At 43.0% G+C, this 18116-nt stretch overlaps 1 protein-coding gene and 2 pseudogenes across 1 annotated transcript; all 3 read left to right on the top strand.

Moving 5' to 3' along the window:
• Window positions 1-1233: 1233 nt before the first annotated feature.
• dhrs13b.1 (dehydrogenase/reductase (SDR family) member 13b.1) lies at window positions 1234-4604 on the top strand. Its single transcript, XM_029773501.1, has 5 exons — window positions 1234-1674; window positions 1867-1985; window positions 2142-2265; window positions 3410-3736; window positions 4107-4604. Exons 1-5 carry the CDS (start codon window positions 1548-1550, stop codon window positions 4367-4369), a joined length of 960 nt encoding a protein of 319 aa, XP_029629361.1. The 5' UTR covers window positions 1234-1547; the 3' UTR covers window positions 4370-4604.
• A 1342-nt stretch (window positions 4605-5946) lies between these two features.
• On the top strand, window positions 5947-10618 carry LOC115206839 (dehydrogenase/reductase SDR family member 13-like; annotated as a pseudogene).
• Window positions 10619-13382: 2764 nt separating this feature from the next.
• On the top strand, window positions 13383-17915 carry LOC115206467 (dehydrogenase/reductase SDR family member 13-like; annotated as a pseudogene).
• The last annotated feature ends 201 nt before the right edge of the window (window positions 17916-18116 follow it).

The following is an 18116-nucleotide window of genomic DNA, read 5'->3' as shown; positions in this document are numbered from 1 at the left end:
AGTTCGTCAAATTTCTGCCCTGCTAGAGCTGCCCCGGTCAACTGTAAGTGCTGTTATTGTGAAATGGAAACGTCTAGGAGCAACAATGGCTCAGCCGCGAAGTGTTAGCCCCCACGAGCTCAAAACTGGACCGCCGATTGCTGAAGCATGTCTGTCCTCTTTGCAACACTCACTACCAAGTTCAAAACTGCCTCTGGAAGCAACGTCAACACAACTGTCGGGAGCTTCATGAAATGGGTCTCCAGGGCCGAGCAGCCGCAGACAAGCCTAAGATCACCATGTATCGGCTGGAGTGATGAAAGCTCGCCACCATTGGGCTCTGGAGTGATGAATCACGCTTCTCCATCTGGAAGTCCAATGGACAAATCTGGGTTTGGTGGATGCCAGGAAAACACTACCTGCCTGAATGCATAGTGCCAACTATAAAGTTTGGTGGAAGAGGAATAATGGTCTGTTTTACATGGTTTGGGCTAGGCCCCTTAGTTCCAGTGAAGTGAAATCTTAACGCCACAGCATACAATGACATTCTAGACAATTCTGTGCTTCCAACTTTGTGGCAACAGTTTGGGGAAGGCCCTTTCCTGTTTCAGCATGACAATTTCTCTTCCACCAAACTTTACAGTTGGCACTATGCATTGGGGCAGGTTGTGTTCTCCTGGCATCCACCAAACCTAGATTTGTCTGTTGGACTGCCAGATGGAGAAGTGTGATTCATCAATCCAGAGAATGTTTCCATGGCTCCAGAGTCCAATGGCGGCGAGCTTTACACCACCAGCTGACGCTTGGCAATGTGCATGGTGAACTAAGGCTTGTGTGCAACTGCTTGGCTATGGAAACCAATTTCATGAAGATCCCGACGAACAGTTCTTGTGCTGACGTTGCTTCCAGAGGCAGTTTGGAACTCTGTCGTGAGTGTTGCAACCAAGAACAGACCATTTTTACGCGCTTCAGCACTCGGTGGTCCCATTCTGTGAGCTTATTTGGCCTACCACTTCGCAGCTGAGCCATTGTTGCTTCTAGACGTTTCCATTTCTACCACTTACAGTTGACCGATGGCGCACCAGCAGGGCAGAAATTTTATGAACTGACTTGTTGAAAAGGTGGCATCCTATGCCGGTGCCACGGTGAAAGTCACTGAGCTCTTCAGCAAGGCCATTCTACTGTCAATGTTTGTCTATGGAGATTGCATGGCTGTGTGCTCGATTTCATACGCCTGTCAGTAACGGGTTTGGCTGAAATAAACGAATCCACTAATTTGAAGGGGTGTCCACATACTTTTGTGTCTATAGTGTACTTTTCGTTATGCAGTGTATGTATGTCTAAGGGTAAAACCATTTTGCTTGGATTTGACTGTTTTATCTTCCATGGCCGTGCCCTGAGAGAGCGACTCCGGTTTGTCCAGTTGCGCAATCACCAGATAAACAAACTGAATCCACTGTGAAGCTGATAAGGGTGTGTTTATATTTTCACAGGAGCTTTCCAATGAGTACAAATTAGCTTGCCTACACTCTTGAAAGCAAAGGTGTTTTCACACAGGAGAGACAAGGATGTATACCTTTTTGCTTGTTGTCGGTTTGGTAGTTGGTATTGCATATATTTATCACAGTGTTGTGGTTAAAGGAAAGAGATGCAAAAGTAAAGCAAAACTGCATGGGAAAACTGTCATCGTAACTGGTAAGTCCTTTTCCAGTGATTTCCATTCCCATTTTATTAATCAATGTTGGATAATCAAGACCAAAGATGAAAAGAGCTTTTTTTCTTTTTCTTCCCACCTGCATAAATGTAAGAGTAATATCATAAACTTATATTTTTCACCTTCCCATATAAGATTTTTCTTTAATAATTTTTTATGCCCACTTTCTCCAGGAAGTAACACAGGCATAGGGAAGATGACAGCGCTAGATCTGGCCAGAAGAGGTGCCAGAGTCATCCTGGCCTGCCGCAGCAAACAGAGAGCTGAGGCCGCGCTCGCTGACATCAAGAGGGTGAGAGGAGATTGAACACTTTGACCAGTTTAGCCCCTATAATGGCCAGTAGTGTATGGCTAGTAATTTTGTGTGTTTCTGCAGCGGTTTTAGGATTTCTCTATTATAATTTGTGTGTATGAAAATAGTACACTAACATAGAAATGTGTTCTATAGGAGAGCGGGAGCAATGAGGTGGTGTTCATGCAGCTGGATCTGGCGAGTCTGAAGTCTGTTCGCTCCTTTGCTGAAACCTTCCTAAAGACTGAGCCCAGACTCGACCTGCTCATCAACAATGCAGGTGTGGCTTGTAGACCTGCTCATCAACAATGCAGGTGTGGCTTGTAGACCTGCTCATCAACAATGCAGGTGTGGCTTGTAGACCTGCTCATCAACAATGCAGGTGTGGCTTGTAGACCTGCTCATCAACAATGCAGGTGTGGCTTGTAGACCTGCTCATCAACAATGCAGGTGTGGCTTGTAGACCTGCTCATCAACAATGCAGGTGTGGCTTGTAGACCTGCTCATCAACAATGCAGGTGTGGCTTGTAGACCTGTAGCTCACTGACTACTGTAACGTTACTGCATGATTGTAGCGGGTTTACTAACGCATTAGTTCTATTAGCTATGTAGCTGTCTATGACGTTACTTTAGCAAATATGGTTCCAACGATGTAGGCTGTGTGTAGCGGTTTGGCTTGGAACGTTGTTTTTTTTTTTACGGGGATTAACATACCTGAATTTGTCCAATGGAAACTCTCGTTTGCAACTGTTGGACTAATGATTACACCCCAGATCAGCTAGATGCAGGCAAGAGTGTGCAAGGCAGTATTGAATGTGTCACTGTCTATGTGGCTAGGTTGTAGCAACCTCATGATGGGTATAGGGAAAGTGTTAGTGTCATGTAGGTTCCTAAACCTATCGCTGTTACATTGAACTGGGTGAATGGAATATGAATGAGACTCATCCAATATGCTGTAATAGAAATAAGGCAATTCTCATGAAAAAAAAATTATCCTCCCTTATCTTCAATGGCCCTGACCGCTACTGGTACAGACAGCCTTTTCCAGATGGACTTGAAGTTGGTACTTAGTGAGGTGTCACAAGAGCCTGTGTACAGAGCTGGAACATTTCATAGAGCTGGAACATTTCATAGAGCTGGAACATTTCATAGAGCTGGAACATTTCATAGCGATTGAACATGCAGCCAATGTGTTGTAGGCTACAAATTATGCTCCAGCCAAAAGAGCTCGCTGGACTGCTGTCTCAAATAACCAAGCCCGCCAACCATGGCACATGGTAATACCATCAAATATTACCCACGTAATATCCTGACACCAGTGTAGACATTTTGGAAGTGAGGCAGCTGATATCAATCTGAGTAAAACATGTTTTGTAGTATTTAATGAAGCCAAAATGGAAATAGTTACTTCCCCTTTGTTTCAGGTATTTACATGCCAGGCACCACAGAGGACGGCTTGGGGATGATGTTTGGTGTCAACCACCTCGGTCCCTTCCTGTTGACCAACCTGCTGTTAGACCGTATGAAGGAGTGTGGTCCGAGTCGAGTGGTCAACGTGTCTTCCATCGGTCATAACTTCGGCACCGTCGACTTCAAATGTTTGAGCACTCACAAGGAGTTAGGAGTTGGAAATTCTGCCACAGATGTTTTCAACATCTACACCAACAGCAAGCTGTGTAATGTTCTCTTCACCCATGAGCTGGCCAAGAGACTGCAGGGCACAAATGTTACCTGCTACACCCTTCACCCAGGTGAGTGCACTATATCCCAGTTATGTATGAAATCTTCATTGTGTCCAAGTATGGGTTAGAAGGAATTGTCCTGTATTGATTAGTTGAAATGCAGTATTTTTATGCATCCCCGCAGTGTGGATGGTGGGTGGAGCTATAGGAGGATGGGCTCATTGTAATGACTGGACTGGAACGGTGTCAAACACATCAAGCATATGTAAACCACATGATTGACTCTGTTCCAATTATTCCATTCCAGCCATTACAAAAAGTCCATCCTCCTATAGCTCCTCCCAACAGCGTACTCTGATCCCCATGTGTCTGAATAATAGTACATTTATTGGTTTGCAAGTTTTAACCAACATAAACGTGGGTTTATTTTGTTTTTCAGGAGCCATCAACTCTGAACTGTTTCGCGACGTCAGCAAGGTGTTCATGATTCTGATGAAGCCTTTCCTCATGTTCTTCTTCAAGGACACTGTGGCGGGGTCTCAGACCACCCTACACTGTGCCCTGCAGGAGGGCCTGGAGCCCCTCTCTGGATGCTACTTTTCTAACTGTACAGTCAGGAGCCTCTATGCTAAGGCCAGAGACAACGCGGTGGCCAAGAAGCTATGGGAAGTCAGTGAGAATCTGAGTGGCCTATCCTCTTAAGAAAGTCACTCGTAATCTCCAGTTTCAACTGGACTTCAACCTACTAACCAATATGCTGTGTTCTTTCAAAACAAAACCGTAATTCTTTCAGTTTTGCTTTATAAAATGTACATGAATAGAAATATATGTATGAAGCGCTTGCTTTTTCTTACCTAACATTGTTTTATGGGACATTTAATTAGACGTTATTTATATTTCTTACAAAACAGTAAATAAACCTAAACTGTTAAGATTGTTTGTCTTGATTTGTTTTTTGATGGCTCAAACTACTATTCATAGCTTCTGCCTAAGTATCCTCCTAACCATTTATCAGCTGAATAGAATTTAAAGATGGCACTCATGCCTGCCCTGCAGAGAGAGAGAGAGAGAGAGATGAGCATGAAAGCTTCAGTAGAAGAATCCAAACAAAGAAAAAAAAAGCTAAAATACCCTGTGCAGTCCAATGGGGTGTGGTTTAAGCTTTCCCACAACTCAACAGAAAGTAGAGCTTGAGAATAACTGGACAGTAAGGAATTCTAGACCATGAGAATAACTTTACGGTAAGGAATTCTAGACCATGAGAATAACTTTACGGTAAGGAATTCTAGACCATGAGAATAACTTTACGGTAAGGAATTCTAGACCATGAGAATAACTTTACGGTAAGGAATTCTAGACCATGAGAATAACTTTACGGTAAGGAATTCTAGACCATGAGAATAACTTTACGGTAAGGAATTCTAGACCATGAGAATAACTGGACAGTAAGGAATTCTAGACCATGAGAATAACTTTACGGTAAGGAATTCTAGACCATGAGAATAACTTTACGGTAAGAAATTCTAGACCATGAGAATAACTTTACGGTAAGGAATTCTAGACCATAAGAGTAACTTTACAGTAAGGAATTCTAGACCATGAGAATAACTGGACAGTAAGGAATTCTAGACCATGAGAATAACTGGACAGTAAGGAATTCTAGACCATGAGAATAACTGGACAGTAAGGAATTCTAGACCATGAGAATAACTGGACAGTAAGGAATTCTAGACCATGAGAATAACTGGACAGTAAGGAATTCTAGACCATGAGAATAACTTTACGGTAAGGAATTCTAGACCATGAGAATAACTTTACGGTAAGGAATTCTAGACCATGAGAATAACTTTATGGTAAGGAATTCTAGACCATGAGAATAACTGGACAGTAAGGAATTCTAGACCATGAGAATAACTGGACAGTAAGGAATTCTAGACCATGAGAATAACTTTACGGTAAGGAATTCTAGACTATGAGAATAACTTTATGGTAAGGAATTCTAGACCATGAGAATAACTTTACGGTAAGGAATTCTAGACCATGAGAATAACTTTACGGTAAGGAATTCTAGACCATGAGAATAACTTTATGGTAAGGAATTCTAGACCATGAGAATAACTTTACGGTAAGGAATTCCAGAAGGAGCAGTGTGTTCTATGGGTTTTCATTACTGAGTGCTACACAGGATCTGAAAGCTTCTTGTTGCTGTAGTGGTATTGGTGGCCTATATGATTTTTCATAACGTCTTTGTCAAAGGGGCAAAAGCAATGTGAAACGGCATGGGAAAACTCATAACAGGTGTCTGTTTTTGTCAATGCTTCCTGTATTTCCCCACATTGACACAGGAGGAAATTTCATGGCACTGTTATGTAATAATGTAGAGTAGATGTAATTTTCTTTACCTGTACATCCTTTCATGTATATAGCATTCTTAAATTCATTTGTCTTTGTATATTATTTCATTTGGGGATTTTTGAATGATTTCCCTGGTTGTTAAACTCAACAAACACTCTGCTGCAAGTTGTAGGGGAGACTGGGGGCAATTATAACTTTTTTTTTTAATTGTAACAATTAGAATTTCTCCAAACAGAAACAAGTTTAAAAAAAAAAATTATTTCACCTTTATTTAACCAGGTAGGCAAGTTGAGAACAAGTTCTCATTTACAATTGCGACCTGGCCAAGATAAAGCAAAGCAGTTCGACACATACAACAACAGAGTTGCACATGGAGTAAAACAAACATGCAGTCAATAATAATACAGTAGACAAATAAGTCTATATACAATGTGAGAAATGAGGTGAGATAAGGGAGGTAAAGGCAAAGGCCATGGTGGCAAAGTAAATACAATATAGCAAGTAAAACACTGGAATGGTAGATTTGTAGTGGAAGAAAGTGCAAAGTAGAAATATAAATAATGGGGTGCAAAGGAGCAAAATAAATAAATACAGTAGGGGAAGTGGTAGTTGTTTGGGCTAAATTATAGATGGGCTATGTACAGGTGCAGTGATCTGTGAGCTGCTCTGACAGTTGGTGCTTAAAGCTAGTGAGGGAGATAAGTGTTTCAGTTTCAGAGATTTTTGAAGTTCTTTCCAGTCATTGGCAGCAGAGAACTGGAAGGAGAGACGGCCAAAGGAGGAATTGGCTTTGGGGGTGACCAGAGAGATATACCTGCTGAAGCGTGTGCTACAGGTGGGTGCTGCTACGGTGACCAGTGAGCTGAGATAAGGAGGGACTTTACCTAGCAGGGTCTTGTAGATGACCTGGAGCCAGTGGGTTTGGCGACGAGTATGAAGCGAGGGCCAGCCAACGAGAGCGTACAGGTCGCAGTGGTGAGTAGTATATGGGGCTTTGGTGACAAAATGGATGGCACTGTGATAGACTGCATCCAGTTTATTGAGTAGGGTATTGGAGGCTATTTTGTAAATGACATCGCCGAAGTCGAGGATCGGTAGGATGGTCAGTTTTACGTGGGTATGTTTGGCAGTATGAGTGAGCAATGCTTTGTTGCGAAATAGGAAGCCAATTCTGGATTTAACTGAGTACAGTACATGTCCATTTAGGTTATCTTCCTGGTTGAAGAGTTTCAGACAAATATTGCACTTTTTCTTGTACTGTCCCGAGCCTTAATGTCCAAGAACTCAAACTAGCATAATTTTCATCACTATCTGTTAAACATTGACATTGTTGTCTCTTGCTAGGCACATGAGGTTTTGTGTCATGGCTGCTGGGTTGGGGGCAATTGAAACACAGTGTTAAAATGAACCTGAGCCAAAATATGAAAAAAATAAGTGATTTAACTTAAGATTTTTATGAATTATACAAAACTAACATTAAATATCCTTGGGGTCCTGTAGATTGCCAAATAAGTTGTCAACAGATATCATTTGGGCACAATCAGACTATTCAGATGTTTTGAGAGGAACTGAATGGCCATTCACAAATGGGTGTTACTGTAAATATTGGTTGATTACTTAGATATAATTTGATTTCTAGCAAAATCATTACGTATGTCTATGATAATGTGAATATTCAAACAGAAGTATTTGAAGTGAATTTGTTTGGTTTATTTTTTAGGTGTTACATTTGACCCTGGCACGGGGGCAAATGTAACATCCAGACTGTGGATTAAAGTCAGTATTGTAATCCGACTGTTTTATGTACTGACCTGTAAATGGTATGATTGATTAGGAGACTGATGTAAGTTACTATACAAAAAAAATGACTGGCATAGTTCAAGTGGTCTATATATAGAGTAAAATACACTGCTCAAAAAAATAAAGGGAACACTAAAATAACACATCCTAGATCTGAATGAATGAAATAATTTTATTAAATACTTTTTTCTTTACATAGTTGAATGTGCTGACAACAAAATCACACAAAAATAATCAATGGAAATCCAATTTATCAACCCATGGAGGTCTGGATTTGGAGTCACACTCAAAATTAAAGTGGAAAACCACACTACAGGCTGATCCAACTTTGATGTAATGTCCTTAAAACAAGTCAAAATGAGGCTCAGTAGTGTGTGTGGCCTCCACGTGCCTGTATGACCTCCCTACAACGCCTGGGCATGCTCCTGATGAGGTGGCGGATGGTCTCCTGAGGGATCTCCTCCCAGACCTGGACTAAAGCATCCGCCAACTCCTGGACAGTCAGTCGTGAAACGTGGCGTTGGTGGATGGAGCGAGACATGATGTCCCAGATGTGCTCAATTGGATTCAGGTCTGGGGAACGGGCGGGCCAGTCCATAGCATCAATGCCTTCCTCTTGCAGGAACTGCTGACACACTCCAGCCACATGAGGTCTAGCATTGTCTTGCATTAGGAGGAACCCAGGGCCAACCGCACCAGCATATGGTCTCACAAGGGGTATGAGGATCTCATCTCGGTACCTAATGGCAGTCAGGCTACCTCTGGCGAGCACATGGAGGGCTGTGCGGACCCCCAAAGAAATGCCACCCCACACCATGACTGACCCACCGCCAAACCGGTCATGCTGGAGGATGTTGCAGGCAGCAGAACGTTCTCCACGGCGTCTCCAGACTCTGTCACGTCTGTCACATGTGCTCAGTGTGAACCTGCTTTCATCTGTGAAGAGCACAGGGCGCCAGTGGCGAATATGCCAATCTTGGTGTTCTCTGGCAAATGCCAAACGTCCTGCACGGTGTTGGGCTGTAAGCACAACCCCCACCTGTGGACGTCATGCCCTCATACCACCCTCATGGAGTCTGTTTCTGACCGTTTGAGCAGACACATGCACATTTGTGGCCTGCTGGAGGTCATTTTGCAGGGCTCTGACAGTGCTCCTCCTGCTCCTCCTTGCACAAAGGCGGAGGTAGCGGTCCTGCTGCTGGGTTGTTGCCCTCCTACGGCCTCCTCCACGTCTCCTGATGTACTGGCCTGTCTCCTGGTAGCGCCTCCATGCTCTGGACACTATGCTGACAGACACAGCAAACCTTCTTGCCACAGCTCGCATTGATGTGCCATCCTGGATGAGCTGCACTACCTGAGCCACTTGTGTGGGTTGTAGACTCCGTCTCATGCTACCACTAGAGTGAAAGCACCGCCAGCATTCAAAAGTGACCAAACATCAGCCAGGAAGCATAGGAACTGAGAAGTGGTCTGTGGTCCCCACCTGCAGAACCACTCCTTTATTGGGGGTGTCTTGCTAATTGCCTATTATTTCCACCTGTTGTCTATTCCATTTGCACAACAGCATGTGAAATTTATTGTCAATCAGTGTTGCTTCCTAAGTGGACAGTTTGATTTCACAGAAGTGTGATTGACTTGGAGTTACATTGTGTTGTTTAAGTGTTCCCTTTATTTTTTTGAGCAGTGTATATATATTTTTACAATTTCCTCTGGTCTTCCCTACATTGCGTTGATCCTACTAATACTAATTATCCAGGAAGTAACACAGGCATAGGGAAGATGACAGTGCTAGATCTGGCCAGGAGAAGTGGCAGGGTCATCCTGGCCTGCCGCAGCAAACCGAGAGCTGAGGCCGCGCTCGCTGACATCAAGAGGATGAGGAGATGTTCAACAATCTTACCTTCTTCACATTAGCACATTTTATTACATCACAACCCTCGTGTGGTGGCAGTCATAAGTCGCAGTGAAAAGAGACGTTTTGGAAAATGCTAAATCGATGAATGGTTCAGCATCAATTGTTAAAAACAATTGTGGCATAGTAGCAAAGAAATGCCTGTGTCCTGTAGGAGAGTGGGAACAATGAGGTGGTATTCATGCAGCTGGATCTGGGGAGTCAAGTCTGTTGGCTCCTTTTGCTGAAATCTTCTTGAGACTGAACTCAGATTGAGCCTGCTCATCAACAATGCAGGTAAAGGAGGATTGAGGAGGTATTGTTGGACCACTCTTTTTCTGGGTGTATCTTGATATTTCTAAACTTTTTCTCTTCCCTCTACCCTCCTTTATTTGTGCTGACATGGCAGGTGAAAGCAATACACCTGTCCAGTTCCTTTGCATCAATGCAGGATGAAAGAAAGGCTGTGAGGAGATGAAGCTACTTAAGACTATTGAGATGCACTCTGAACTCCCATCAACCCATAGAAGTGATTACGGATGAATGATGGCTCGTTTCCTCTCAGGTATTTACATTCAGGGCAACACAGAAGACTGCTTGGGGATGACGTTTGGTGTTAACCACATCGGTCATTTCCTGTTGACCAACCTGCTTCAGGACCGTCTGAAAGAGTGCAGTCCGAGTCAGGTGGTCAATGTGGCGTCCCTGGGTCATAATTTTGGCAAAATTGATTTAAACTGCTTGAGCACTCAAGGAGTTAGGGAGTTGGCAAGTCTGCCATGGATGTCTTTAACATCTACACCAACAGCAAGCTGTGTAATGTTCTCTTCACCCATGAGCTGGCCAAGAGACTGAAGGACACAAATGTTACCTACTTCAGCCTCCACCCTGGTCTGTGCTGCTAAGTCAGGCGTATAAAGCCTTTGAATGTAATGGTATCTGCAATTTTCAAGTTAGTTCTACCTTGGTTGAATGTAAAGTAGAATAAAATGCCTAATGTTCCAGTCCAAGCTCTCCTCTGTCCTGGCACCCCAATGGTGGAACAAGCTTCTCCCTAATATCAGGACAGTGTAGTCCCTGACCATCTTCCGACAACGTCTGAAAACCTACCTCCTTTAAAGAGTATCTTAAATAAATCCCACAATGACATGTCTCACCTCGCTATCTTAAGATGAATACACTAATGTAAGTCGGTCTGGATAAGAGCGTCTGCTAAATGACTAATATAGATTTTTTTTAAAATATATGTTTTATGAATGGATAACTCAACTCTAGTGCTTGTGTTTTTTTCTCCTGGGTTTAATCTAACCTGAGCTGGGCCATTACGCAGACACTGTATTATTCATGCTGTTGAAGGTCATCTCCATGTTGTTCTTCAAGAACACTATTTTGGGGTGTCAGACCAACCGGGATGAATGAAGACAGCTTGTCTGTTGAAATGTTGGTTATTAGGTTATTAAATTATTGCATCTGACCTCCTAGAGTGTGCGGCTCTCCTTTTTTTTCAGGGGTGTCAGACCAACCTGGAGCCCCTCTGGACGCTACTTCTCCAACTGTACAGTCGTGGCCAAAGTTTTGAGAATGACACAAATATTAATTTTCACAAAGGCTGCTGCCTCAGTTTGTATGATGGCAATTTGCATATACTCCAGAATGTTATGAAGAGTGATCAGATGAATTGCAATTAATTGCAAAGTCCCTCTTTGCCATGCAAATGAACTGAATCCCCAAAAAACATTTCCACTGCATTTCAGCCCTGCCACAAAAGGACCAGCTGACATCATGTCAATGATTCTCTTGTTAACACAGGTGTGAGTATTGACGAGGACAAGGCTGGAGATCACTGTCATGCTGATTGAGTTCGAATAACAGACTGGAAGCTTCAAAAGGAGGGTGGTGCTTGGAATCATTGTTCTTCCTGTCAATCATGGTGACCTGCAAGGAAACACGTGCCGTCATCATTGCTTTGCACAAAAAGGGCTTCACAGGCAAGGATATCGCTGCCAGTAAGATTGCACCTAAATCAACCATTTATCGGATCATCAAGAACTTCAAGGAGAGTGGTTCAATTGTTGTGAAGAAGGCTTCAGGGCACCCAAGAAGGTCCAGCAAGCGCCAGGACCGTCTCCTAAAGTTGATTCAGCTGCGGGATCGGGGCACCACCAGTACAGAGCTTGCTCAGGAATGGCAGCAGGCAGGTGTGAGTACATCTGCACGCACAGTGAGGCGAAGACTTTTGGAGGATGGCCTGTTGTCAAGAAGGGCAGCAAAGAAGCCACTTCTCTCCAGGAAAAACATCAGGGACAGACTGATATTCTGCAAAAGGTACAGGGATTGGACTGCTGAGGACTGGGGTAAAGTAATTTTCTCTGATGAATCCCCTTTCCGATTGTTTGGGGCATCTGGAAAAAAGCTTGTCCGGAGAAGACAAAGTGAGTGTTAACATCAGTCCTGTGTCATGCCAACAGTAAAGCATCCTGAGACCATTCATGTGTGGGGTTGCTTCTCAGCCAAGGGAGTGGGCTCACTCACAATGTTGCCTAAGAACACAGTCATGAATAAAGAATGGTACCAACACATCCTCCGAGAGCAACTTCTCCCAGAGGTGGGCGGACAAACAAAAACCCACAAATTCTGACAAACTACAAGCATTGATTATGCAAGAATGGGCTGCCGTCAGTCAGGATGTGGCCCAGAAGTTAATTGACAGCATGCCAGGGCGGATTGCAGAGGTCTTAAAAAATAAGGGTCAACACTGCAAATATTGACTCTCTGCATCAACTTCATGTAATTGTCAATAAAAGTCTTTGACACTCATGAAATGCTTGTAATTATACTTCAGTATTCCATAGTACCATCTGACAAAAACATCTAAAGACATTGAAGCAGCAAACTTTGTGGAAATTAATATTTGTGTCATTCTCAAAACTTTTGTCCACGACTGTGCAGTCAGGAACCTCTAAGGCCAGAGACGTCACGGTGGCCAAGAAGCTATGGGAAGTCAGTGAGAGTCTGTGTGGACTAGTGAAAACCTCCCGCTGTGACTCAAGTTCTCCTTTGTGTGCAAAATGATTTTTGACATTTGAGTTGACTTACCCTTTATATCAACCAACAGTGTCAGATATTCAAAAAGTATTGTGATTCGTATCTAGGATTGATCTTGTGCATTAACTTCTAAGATCTTAGGCCTACCCCACGTGACTTGAAGTGTTCCACTCTGCCCTAGTAGATATCATATCTGGAACATAATGAAAAGACCCACCCAAAACTGTGGATGTTGGAATCAATTCAATCATAAAGTGGCAAACAGAATGAAGAAGCATAGGCTTACTGGGCAATTCAAGACTGAAAAGTACATGTTCCTCAATGAAGCTGTTGTGTATTCATTGGTGGTTGTATAATAACTGTGCCAGCACTTAACAGTGCATCCATTCATATTTCAGATCATGCATTCTCATTCCTCATCCAGCTCTCCACATGCGTAGCAATTGAGCCTCGGGAAGAGCATTTATACATCATGTGGATATAGCAGAGGAGCTGATGCTGTTTGTTGCCTTGATCATATGGATTGGAATTTTAAAAAACGGGTGAAGAGTACTAAAATATCCTACTTAAGTTAAAGTAAAATTACTGGTGGAAAACAACTACTCAAGTAAAAAGCAGCTCATTTAAAAAGTACTCAGAGTAAAAGTAATTGAGTTACTTTTAAAATATAAACATTGTCCTTGATAATTAGCTAAGATTACCTGAACGTTGTTACACATGGTCTTTTCCATGCATTAAATTGAAAAAGGAAGCGAGGGAATGAATGTACAGTAGTAACTAAGTACATTTATTTTATGATTTATAATAAAGTACTGAAATATCCTACTCGAGTAGAAGTACTGTTACTTTAATTACATTTGACTAAAGTTTCTGTAAAATGGCTGACTGAAAAATACTCAAACTACAAGTACTCGGAAAAACGACTCAATTACAGTATAGAGAGTAGTTGGAATTAGTTACTTTACACCTCTGCAAAAAAACATAGGCTAGCAAAATATGTAATGATGCCTGAATCGTTTGTGATTGGGAATATTTAATTATTCAGAGTTATTCATTTGAATGAAGTAGCACGCCTAAAGAGGAAATAAACTATTACACTGCCCACAAATGGTTTAGATTAGAATGTATACCCTCAATATGGAGCCGATTTTTCATGCAGATTACAAATACGACAATTGGTGGAATACTTCCGTACAGCAAGTATAAATTAAAACCGTAAACGCTTGGCGTAATAAAACAAAAACGGCATATGCTGCAGCAAGTTAGTCTGCTGAACTTTCATAGCTTGAAAACGACATTACCTTACCAAATTTAGAAACAACGCTCGGTGCTGTAATAATGTAGTTTAAAAAAAAATGTATTGCGTTGTAATTGATACTTTATTACAACTTGTTCAGCAGGTCAAGATGCTGCTGTGTGACACTGAAAGGGAAGACTGCTTTTGTAAGGTTAGTTAGGCAAATTTTGTTGCCTTGCTATGTGATGGGGACTGTTTTAGTGTGCTCACGTTTCAAGTGCGTTCCTGCTGAAGACCTTTACATTCAAATGTGTTTTGTTGTTTCCTTGGGAGCAACGCTGGTATTGGAAAGACTACTGCTTTGGATTTGGCCAAGAGAGGTGCCAGGGTAATCCCTGCCTGCCGCAGCAAACAGAAAGCAGAGGCTGCTGTCTCTGATATCAGAAGGGTTAGAGGAGCCTTATAGATAAAATAAATAATGTAAATATAAGATTGTGGAGTCGGCATCTCAATACATACTGAACAGAGATTTGTTTAACCTGTCTGAAAATGTATGGTGTTTGAAATTCACTGTTTGATTCCTCTGTTCTACAGGAGAGCCAGGGAAATGAGGTGGTGTTCATGCAGCTGGATCTGGGGAGTCTGAAGTCTGTTCGCTCCTTTGCTGAAACCTTCCTAAAGACTCAACCCAGATTGGGCCTGCTCATCAACAATGCAGGTGTGGCAGAGAGGGAATGTAAACATTAATTCCCAATACATAAAACATACTTTCTCTATTAAATTAACCCTAATGAATCATGGATAAAAGAATATTCATTTGAAGACAAATACATAAATACTTGAACATTATGTGTTGCCTAACTCCGTCTGATTTTACTGTCTGTCACCTTGTTTGCCTAGTCACTTTTACCCCTTCCTACATGTACATACTGTATTACCTCAACTCCCTTATACCTCTGCACATTGACTCAGTACTGGTACTCATTGTAAATAGTCTTGATATTGTTCTTTTGTTACTATTTCCTTTTTTTTTTAGCAAATATTTGTCTTTTTAGCTCTGCATTGTTGGTAATGGGTTCGTAAGTTTTTCACGGTAAACTCTACACCTCTTGTATTCGGCGTATGTGACCAATAAGATTTGATTTGTTTTAGGAATGCTGGGGCCTGGCCACACTGAGGATGGGTTTGGCATGGCAATCGGGGTCAACCACCTAGGTCACTTCCTGTTGACCTGCTTGCTGCTGGACCGGCTGAAGCAGTGTCAACGTGTCGGCTCACCTACACCGGCTAGGCTCTGTGGACTTTGCCCTCCTGGGTAACCACAAGGATGTGGTGCCAGGCCAGTCCACCTGGCTTAACTTCAGGGCCTACTGCCACAGCAAGCTGTGCAACGTGGTCTTCAACCGGGAGCTGGCCTACCGCCTGGATGGGACAAGCGTCACCACCTACAGTCTCCACCCAGGTCAGTAGCTCTCTACCTACAGCCTCCACCCAGGTCAGTAGCCCTCCACCTACAACCTCCACCCAGGTCAGTAGCCCTCCACCTACAGCCTCCACCCAGGTCAGTAGCCCTCCACCTACAGCCTCCGCCCAGGTCAGTAGCCCTCCACCTACAGCCTCCGCCCAGGTCAGTAGCCCTCCACCTACAGCCTCCACCCAGGTCAGTAGCCTCCACCTACAGCCTCCTCCCAGGTCAGTAGCCCTCCACCTACATCCTCCACCCAGGTCAGTAGCCCTCCACCTACAGCCTCCACCCAGGTCAGTAGCCATCCACCTACAGCCTCCACCCAGGTCAGTAGCCCTCTACCTACAGCCTCCACCCAGGTCATTAGCCCTCCACCTACAGCCCCCAGCCAGGTCAGTAGCCCTCCACCTACAGCCTCCACCCAGGTCAGTAGCCCTCCACCTACAGCCTCCACCCAGGTCAGAAGCCCTCCACCTACAGCCTCCACCCAGGTCAGTAGCTCTCCACCTACAGCCTCCACCCAGGTCAGTAGCTCTCCACCTACAGCCTCCACCCAGGTCAGTAGCCCTCCACCTACAGCCTCCACCCAGGTCAGTAGCTCTCCACCTACAGCCTCCACCCAGGTCAGTAGCCCTCCACCTACAGCCTCCACCCAGGTTAGTATCTCCGGCTTGGAGAACCTAGAAGGGATTCATCTTACTTTGTTTTACATTTTAGCTTTTCTGTTAGCTGTATACAGGCTGTTTGATGGTTAGTATTTGTCAAGTGTGTTTTTATACAGCAGTACAGTGTCTGCAAAACATTGCAGAAATGCATTTTATTCTATTCCATCCTATCCCATAATAAACCACCATTTCTCACGTGTCCTTTAGCAGTCATTCACACTGAGTTTGGTCGCAATCTGAAACAATGGCAGAGGCTCTTTCTGGAGCCCATCACCAAGCTCTTCTTCATGGATACTGAGAGGGGAGCTCAGACCACCCTGCACTGTGCCCTTCAAGAGCGTATCGAGCCGCTGAGTGGACGCTACTTCTCTTCCTGTGTACTACAGGATGTCGGTGCCAAGGCGCGGGACGATGCTTTGGCCAGGAAGCTGTGGGAGGTGATTGAGAGGCTATCCGACCTGTCCTGAGAGACTGATTCTAGCCACGGCAAAGATTTTGGAATATACTGACAAGATATTGGACACTCCTCTCTAATGATGGGAACCAATGTTCGTGAAGGCAAACGCAGGCGGGAGGAGGTGGGAGCAGGCGTCTCACTCTCCCACAAACATCATGCCTAGACTAATGCCTTGTTATCACCAAGGATAGCTTGTAACTTATGATTTTGCCTTGTATATTGGAATTCATTCCTTTTACATTGTTATGAAATATTTGCGTTTATATTAGTTTAAATGACCATTTATTGATCTTAGTCAGCAATAACTTACATCATGCCTATGTTAATGCCTTGTTATCACCAAGGATGGCTTGTAAACATATGATTTTGCCTTGTATATTGGAATTCATTCCTTTTACATTGTTATTAAATATTTGCATTTATATCAGTTTCTAATGACCATTTATTGATCTTAGTCAGCAATAACTTATACTTGCTTGCACATTGCTATTTATCTTTATGGAGTCAGTTAATAGACTGACTGCTTTAGATTTTATTTTTGGACGGATGGAAGGAAGGGAGGAGTCATCGCTCTCGCTTCGCCTATTCCTCTATGGCCATGGTCCCAGTGGCTTTTAACGACACATGAAGAAAGGGCTGTAGTGAAATCTGTTTATTTTTGTGTTTTATTGATAAGAATTTATACTGGTTTTGTGGCACAATGTCATGGAAAAGGGATTGATGACTGAACTTTCCCACAGTTATCAGTCCAGCCATTCATTTAATTCACTAGGTCAGGGTAGCTACACTTAAATACTCACCATGAACTTGCTGAAACTGAAGGAACTGCAGTTATGGTATGTCATGACACACCTTGTGTTCAGCACAGGGTAAACAAAAGATGGGACCCAACCCAAGTAGTGCTCCTAAGGATAGATGTTCTTCAGAACTTACTAATAGTATAATAAACAAATACAAGGTTTATGTATAGATTTCTGTTGAAATGCACGTGGTTAAACATTTACGGGCTGTCTAGCCTTCAATTTTCCATTGTGGTCAATGCGAAGATATATTACACATTTCAGTTCAGCATTGATACGCATACATTTTTTTTCTACCAACCATTTTGTTGAATGGCTGTAAAGTTCAGTTTTTTTTCTTCTGAATGAAGTTATGGTACCGGTAAATGGATGTGTTGTACAATGTACAGGTGTGTTCATACCCCTGTGTGGCTGTCATATTTTCCTTGTACACCAGGGGGTAGTAACGCATCACCGGTCATGCCTTGTAACATGAGTTTGCCTTGTAAAAGGCATGAACTGTAATATACAATGTTATTAAATACTTGCATTTATATTCGTATCTGATGACCATTTCTTGATCTTTGTCAGCAAAAACTCATCATGCTTTCTTTATGGAGACAGATAATATACATTTTAATAGACTTTGTTAATAAACAAATGACAAAGTCCGAGGATGAGGCCCGGTGAATAAAATAATGTCCCCTACACCACTGATTAGAATGGTTAGAAGAAAGGGAGGAGTTGTTTCTGTC

The sequence above is a fragment of the Salmo trutta genome, chromosome 13, assembly GCF_901001165.1.
Source record: "Salmo trutta chromosome 13, fSalTru1.1, whole genome shotgun sequence".
Taxonomy (NCBI): domain Eukaryota; kingdom Metazoa; phylum Chordata; class Actinopteri; order Salmoniformes; family Salmonidae; genus Salmo; species Salmo trutta.
This window is presented reverse-complemented; position numbering and strand designations above follow the sequence as displayed.